Below are 7,948 nucleotides of genomic sequence, written 5' to 3' on the forward strand. Positions count from 1 at the left end.
ACACACACAATATTAAAATTAAATTTAGCTATATTAAAAATTTAAAATAATATGTTGAATATATATATATATATATATTATTATTATTATTAAATGAATTATTTCTTAATGAATACATAACCTACTTTTTGTCTTTTATTTTTATAAGACTGTCAGATGTCACATTTTAAAAAGCAATAAACTATCTGAAAGTGTGTTTCAATGATTTTACCTTTATTGTAGACGCAATTTCACGTTTAGTACACCAATTACACCAATGTTGAAAAGCACTGTAAAGCATGATCTCTTGTGCTTGTTGCTTTATGAGAGAAAATAAGATTATAAGGAGTATTTTAAGATATCCAGAAACAGACATGCCAGATACATTGCATCTATTTATAAATATACACACCAGGTGCATTATATCTGGGATGTCTTGCTTGAGTCTCGCTCTATGTACTACACACTGAGGATGGAATTGATGAATGGTATTTAGATACAATTAAACTGTGTTTTCACAGCCCCCGCAGTGACGTCTCGTCCCCGCCACATATGTCTGAGCAGCTAGAGGCGAGACAGAGAGGAATGGAGAGAGACACGGACCCAGCAGCTGTGCTCCTGCAGGACTTCAGCACATTACTGCAGGAGTACCAGAACACAGAGCAGCTCTCTGCCGCTCTGCCGGAGCAGTGCCACCTGTGGGCGCACCTGGGAAAGATCCGGTCGGAGCTGTCGCACATTCAACAAGCGCACAACCGCACAACTCACTCCAATGAAGGGCCGCTCGATCTATCCATCAAAAAAGACACTGTGGGAATCACGAACGTCGCTGGAGACGTTCTAGGAGAAACAAAAGACACAGGAGATGAAATCTGCTCCGAGACGGAAGACGAGGAGGAAGAGGAGGATGATAAATATGGTGGAGATGCGGTGGAGCGAGGAAGCGGTGTTAAAGAAAGGCAGAGGTGCTCTCTGGATGCACTGATGAAACTCAATCCATCCCAGCTGCCTGTGGTGAAGACAGAGGTGCTGTCTGATGGCGGGCTGGCGATTCGGCCCGGGACGGCTGAAGTTCTGTGGCACAGCAGAACCACGAAGTGTGAAGCCGACTCAAGTGTCCTTCTCTGCTCCAAAACACCCAACAGACCGTCGTCCATTCAACATCTGGACACGCTTTGTCCGACCAGCCCGTTAACAACCACCGACACACTGGTGTAGCGAACATGAACAAGAAAAATAAACAAGGACTTTCATCATTTACATTGCAAGATAAATGTTTGGACACACTTGACTAAAATTATGCTTCTTCTTTTTTTTAAAGAAATTAATACTTGTACTCAGCAAGGACGCATCAAATTGATCAAAAATAACAATAAAGACATTTATAAGGCTACAAAAGATTCAATTTCAAATAACTGCTATTTGTTTTTAACTTTCTATGCATAAACGAATCCTGAAAAATAAAATGTATCACAGTTTCTGCAAAAACAAACAAACAAAAAAATTAGAAATGTTTCTTGAGCAGCAAATCAGCATATTAGAATGATTTCTGAAGGACCACGTGACACTGAAGACTGGAGTAATGATGCTGAAAATTCAGATTTAAATCACAGGAATAAATTACATTTGAAAATATATTATAATAGAAACCAGTTATTTAAAATAACAATAATATTTTGCTGTTTTTACTGTATTTTTGATCAAATAAATTTTAACCTTTGGTGAGTAGAAGAGACTTTAAAAAAAACACAACCCAACCCAGAGCAACACTATATAAAACACTATATGATTTACAAAATAAACTGTGAAAAGATGATACAGATATGAAGAATCAAGCACAGATCTAAACCAAGCAGCTTATGCCAAAAAGAACTGATGGAGGAAAATATGAAGGACAAAATACATGCACTGACTTAATGATCAAAATCATTTAATGAATTATGGTTTACTAAATTAAAATCCATGTACAGAATGAGTCCCATTACAGGACGAAAATCAAACCCTGGTTTAAAAGAAAAGGGTTAAGGAACTACAACTGTATTTATTTAATATATTTGTTTGTAACACATGTAGTTTTCTGACATATGTCACATATTTTATTTATTTTGCATTTATTCATGCACTCAGCTCCTCCATAAGTTTGTTTTAAGACTTCTTGTCTTCTGTAAATAATCAACATTCAAACAAGATGCAAATAAGATGATTGTTTCACACAAAAAAACTGAAGGAAGATACTGCTAATCTCACATTACTGTTTCATCAGTGTGAATTTTGTGTTCATTTCAGATGCATAAAAAATCCTGCAATAAAATGATCAAATTATTTTAGTGCTTGTGTGAATATCTTTGCTTCTGCATTGCAAGACAGTGGTGAAAAAAATATTTAGGTTAAGTGTAGTTTACAGTATGACTGCATAATAAATACAACCAGACAGATTTTGTGAAAGAGGTTAATGTTTCGGTTAGGAGGGCTGTAGGGTAAAACGGTTTGCGCTAATACATAGTGATACGGTGCTTACAGGTGTACAGTATCGTTCCTGACGTGTTGCTCTGCTGTGATAAAGGTGAACTGTGACCGTGAGCCGTACCTGAGAAGAAGCTCCTCCACACTGAAAGGTCAAAGCTGCAGGGACGAGACGGTCGACGGGCCCCAGACAGAAAACCTGAACGGAGACACACCCCGAACCTCTCGCCCACTTTCTTACACATGCATCTGAAAGGTCACCTGCCACAAACACAGGTGTCAGAATGGAGCTGGTCACCACAGACATGATAATTATTACAATTCTGCTGTCAGAGAATAAACATAAACATACACATACACATTGAACCTCGGAACAATTATTTTGTTGAACAAAAAACAGGAAAAACTAACAAAAACAGTACAAACACTGGAGAGCCAAACACTGCGGCTGCCGTCTGCGGCGCCATCTTCATCAAATGCCAACCAATTTGGCAACTGGTTGACATTTGCCAAAATAAATGGTTAGACACATTTAACATTTCTGATAAGAAAGACAAACACTGAATGGAAGAATAATATGTAACTTAATAGTGACAGGTTTAAAATATATATTTACGAAATATCAAAAACACTAATAAATCTTAAAATCTACTTACATTGTGTTCAGAGTTTTCATTGCGGGATTAAATTATTAAAACAAACCTACTTAGAATATTTTTGCTAAATATGTTATATTACCCTGTTGAAAAAAACAGCATATGCTGGTTAGATGACCAGCATAAACCAGCAAAGGACCAGCAAAAACCAGCACATGACCAGCATAAACCAGCAAAAGGACCAGCATAAACCAGCAAAGGACCAGCTTAAACCAGCATCCCAGCGTCAAAACATACCTAACCAGCATATGCTGTTTTTTTCAACAGGGTTGTCTAAAAACATGAATACATTTCTTCAATAACAAGTGTTCAACGATTTAATAAATTGATTAGAGACCATATTAATATATCATTCTTTAAATGAAATAGGCTAATGCAGACAAAATAAATTAATATATACACACACAGGTCTATAGCCTACATATGTAAATTAATTTGTTGATTACGATCAGAAAATATTTTTAACAGTAAACATGTAAAATACACGGGACAACAATATTTCAACAGGCTTGTTTATCAAACTCTGGAATATTTTAATGTTTAATTATTTAGTAATGGTCCTGGATAATAACAATTTGTCTTCACAGCCTTCATTTGTGAGGTACATATCAAGCATCAATAATCTTCCCTGACTGAACGACTCTTGTGGGAATCTGTGAGGCTCAATCGCGACCTCTAGTGGACATGAAGTGAAGTGGTCCAGCATTAACAAACTCAAATAAATTGTTTTTAGATGTATTTTCACATATGAAACGGCTTATTGTAGATACAACAGGATATATAACTTTAAACATGTGCAAACATCTCTGCGTAACTGGACGCGCATCTACATTCCTAAAACTTACCAAGTTTCCCAAAAACATCAATCGCGTTACCTAAAATGAAATTAAAGCCACAATCTGGAGCCACAAGAGGTGAAAACCATTAGAAGCACATTTCTGAAACAGAATTTTACGCATTGTCTTCTTTGAGCGCCTTCAGCGAGCTTGTTATTCCATCGCAGTGCAGTAGGAGGCGCTGCAGATATTTTCCTGGCGCAGCTCTCGTTTCCGGTGGACTTTTTAAAGAGAACACACAAGTCGCACTGCCATTCTCAATAGTTCACTTAAAAGGGTCATATGATGCGATTTCAATTTGTCCTTTCTCTTTGGAGTGTTACAAGCTCTTGGTGCATAAAGAAGATCTGTAAAGTTGCAAAGACTAAAGTCTGAAATCCAAAGAGATATTCTTTATAAAAGTTAACACTCGTCCACGCCCCCCTAAAACGGCTCGTTATAACACGCCCCCACATGTCTACGTCACTGTGTGGGAAGATTTGCATAAGGCCGCCCAAATGTTCACAAAGGTGGTGTAACTTTTATTCTCGCTGTAGTTTTGTTGCTGCCGCCACCGCCATGTCGTGAATGCGAAACTACTTTGTTTGGTCTTCCAAAAGAGGACATAGTTTCTATAAAGTGGGGCAGTTCCAACTTTGCAAGGACAGTCTGGCGCTTCTGACTCACAGCCTGTAAGTAAGTTTTTTTTATATTTAAAGAATTTGCCACTGACGATTCAAACGTGAGTTTTGAGCAGTGTAGAGTAGCTCTTGTTTGTCATTTCTCCGATCACAAATGCAGACATAGTTTTATGTTTGCGCACCGCAATACGCAACGCAAAGCGTAAAAACACAGTATAAGTCATTACAATAAGTAATTATGTCCCCACTGGATGCAACAAATGCCTCGTTTGTAATGGGTTTTATCTCGTCGTGCCGGGACGCATGGAAACCATAGACTGTATGATGGAAACGCAGTGTGGTGAGGGGCGTAACATTTGTCACACACTTGAGATATTCAGCCAATCACAACGCACTGGATAGCTGGCCAATCAGAGTACACATCACTTTTCAGAACGATGAAAGGCGGGGCATAGAGGAGCAACAATAATGTGCATTATGTAGAAAATAAAGTTTTTTTTTTTTACACCTTAAACCGCATAAACATTGCATTACACCAAATAATGTTCTTTTTAGCAACATCATATGACCCCTTTAATTTCTTCCATATAAGCTCTTCATTGACAGTGTTGTCACAATGGCACACAGTACAGTTAATTAAAACTATTTTTAGTTGCAAAATGTTGGTCGTTATCTTTTTATATACAGTCTATGGTTGTGATAGAAATGGCATTACAACCAAGAGATAACATGAGTGATGTAAATCGCTTACACACAATAAAGCACCGTCTCTGGATAAATTTGTCTAATTTTCCACATACACAAAATAATAATTCAAAAATATGAGCAGACACTGTTGTAATGTGGAGAGCTTTTACTGGTTACTTTTGTGAATTATTAGCACTTACAGCTTTGTAAATTAAAACACAAATAGATTATAGAAATTGACAACTGTGTGGATGAGGCAGTATGAGAGGTTACACCTGATCAGAATCAGTTATCTTGCACCACCACCACATTTCCATTAATCTCATATTTGATGGTGTTCCAGTTGAACACGTTTCCCTTCGGCACATACGGTTCCTGGTTTGAATAAACTGCCCTAATCTGACTGCCAGAGAGAACATGATTCCACATTTGCACATCTGTAATTTCTCCTACAAAACTCTGCTCCGCATCAAAGGCACCCAGATATTTATCAGCATCTTGGCCAAGCAGCACGGTGCCACCTGGACGGACTGAGAGACCTTTTCTATAGATCTGGAACACACTGCGATGTCCATCCACCCATAAGGCAGTGAGACCAGTCGCAGAGTCCCAGGTGACACACAGGTGAGTCTGGAAGGTGGAGAGAGGAGGCAGGTGGAAAAAAGCTTCATCGCCATTAGACTGAATAATCAAGCCCAGAAAACCATCTTTACGTCTCCACACGTTGAGTTCATCAACCTCGTGTGTGCGGTAAGTGAACAGAATAATCTCCCTCTGGTCCTGGAGCTCTGTCGCGACACGCATGCAGAGTGTGAATGCTGAAAGACTCAGTGGCTTTTCAGGAGTGAGTTTAACAAAGCTGGTGTGAGTCTTGGTTGGAAACAGAAGCACTTTACCACCGAGGCCCACTGCAAGAAAACCAGAATAAATGGTAAAAAAAAAAAAAGAAAAAATCCCACTCATAATAAATCCACGTGATCAATAATTGAAAAATGTGGTACCTTCAGTAGCCGCTGGTGTCAGAAAGAGCAGACAGAAAAATGAAGCCACTGGCATCAACATCATGCTTCAGGTCTGAAGAATAAAATGATTGCTATTTGTATAAAAAAAAAAAAAAATAGATTGTCTGCAAGAAGGGCTGTATTTAAATAATGGAGTATATCCTCTGACCGGTAAAAATGCAAAAACATTACTCCTAGTTTAATGATCAATTCTTCACTGCCTCATTGTTAATTTAAAAATCACATTTTAAGTGTCAAAGTAAAACATTTTTAAAGGACAACACAGACGAGGCTTAGTCCCAGACTAAAATGCATGTTTGAGCTTTTCTAACTGAAGCAACTCATACTGACAATTCTAAAAATATGTCAATGCCATTCATTTGTATCAACATAATTTAAAAAAGCACATTTAAAAAATGTTTTTACTTAAATGGCCTAATTTAACTAGGGCCTAATTCTGCCAGTGAATCCAGGCCAAAAACACAATGTTAATACTTACAATGTTTAGTAGATCTTATATGAGAGAAGAGCTATTAGATTAGGGCTAGAGGTTCCTTCTTCTTCTGTTGTTTTATGGTGGTTGGCAGACTAGCTCATTAGTGCATTACTGGAGTGTGGAGCAGTAATGCTTAAGTGAAAATAAAACTTAATAATACATACTCAACTCAGTTTCAATTTTGGAGTGCCATAGCTCTGCAGAGTTTATCTTCAGCCTTAATTAAACACACCTGATCCAGCTAATCAAGCCCTTGAATCAATGGGCCTGAATCAGAACACCTGGTCACTTAATATGTTTTTATCTGATTTGTTAATGACATTTTCAACTTCATTCACATACTATAGAGAAACTATATGGAGCATGTGAGCTAATATTTATATACTATAAAGCCTAAAACACACTGCACGATTATCGGCTGTCCCAGATGAAAGATTGACATCGTTACACATTCGTGGCGATTTCTGTGATCGTGGCACCCTAATGTCCTTACAGTGAGAGAGAGTTTCAAAGACGGCTGTTGTCATGGTCTTGTGACCAAAGATAGAATACGATCATTTCCTAAGTGTCAAAAATACAGCATGATCATCAGCGATCGCACAGTGTGTTTGCTCCTACGATCCACATTTACTGACCAGCCAATAAAAATGCGACATGGCGCTAAAACATAAAACTTCTTACCTTAAGCTCTTATGCCTTCCTCTTTCGCCGCTTCTACTTTTTTTCAGCACACATAAAAACTACGACTGCTCAAGTGTGATTACTTTGTTTGGTCTTCCAAAAGAGGACATAGTTTCTATAAAGTGGGGCAGTTCCAACTTTGCAAGGACAGTCTGGCGCTTCTGACTCACAGCCTGTAAGTAAGTTTTTTTTATATTTAAAGAATTTGCCACTGACGATTCAAACGTGAGTTTTGAGCAGTGTAGAGTAGCTCTTGTTTGTCATTTCTCCGATCACAAATGCAGACATAGTTTTATGTTTGCGCACCGCAATACGCAACGCAAAGCGTAAAAACACAGTATAAGTCATTACAATAAGTAATTATGTCCCCACTGGATGCAACAAATGCCTCGTTTGTAATGGGTTTTATCTCGTCGTGCCGGGACGCATGGAAACCATAGACTGTATGATGGAAACGCAGTGTGGTGAGGGGCGTAACATTTGTCACACACTTGAGATATTCAGCCAATCACAACGCACTGGATAGCTG

The 7,948-nt window shown here is 38.2% G+C and overlaps 1 protein-coding gene across 2 annotated transcripts; it reads right to left on the reverse strand.

Annotated features, from left to right (window-relative positions):
• Positions 1–5,230: 5,230 nt before the first annotated feature.
• LOC107554139 (pentraxin fusion protein-like) lies at positions 5,231–6,984 on the reverse strand. Of its 2 annotated transcripts, none has more exons than XM_016236569.1 (3): positions 6,742–6,984; positions 6,243–6,334; positions 5,231–6,149 (listed from the first exon to the last, which is right to left on the reverse strand). In XM_016236569.1, exons 2-3 carry the CDS (start codon positions 6,304–6,306, stop codon positions 5,527–5,529), a joined length of 687 nt encoding a protein of 228 aa, XP_016092055.1. In that variant the 5' UTR covers positions 6,307–6,334; positions 6,742–6,984; the 3' UTR covers positions 5,231–5,526. The 2 variants fall into 2 exon arrangements, with proteins under 2 accessions (XP_016092055.1, XP_016092045.1); XM_016236559.1 differs by having other exon boundaries at positions 5,393–6,149; positions 6,243–6,315; positions 6,742–6,981.
• Positions 6,985–7,948: the final 964 nt, after the last annotated feature.

This window comes from Sinocyclocheilus grahami, unplaced genomic scaffold (genome assembly GCF_001515645.1).
Source record: "Sinocyclocheilus grahami isolate Dianchi unplaced genomic scaffold, SAMN03320097.WGS_v1.1 scaffold19.1, whole genome shotgun sequence".
NCBI classification, from domain to species: Eukaryota; Metazoa; Chordata; class Actinopteri; order Cypriniformes; family Cyprinidae; genus Sinocyclocheilus; species Sinocyclocheilus grahami.

What these genes read in the sequence shown, in the direction of transcription:
- LOC107554139 (XM_016236569.1), bottom strand. Translation starts at nt 6,306, where the DNA reads ATGATGTTGATGCCAGTGGCTTCATTTTTCTGTCTGCTCTTTCTGACA. An exon ending in GACACCAGCGGCTACTGAAG is followed by an intron (nt 6,150 to 6,242) that starts GTACCACATTTT and finishes GTTTTCTTGCAG; the next exon opens with TGGGCCTCGGTGGTAAAGTG.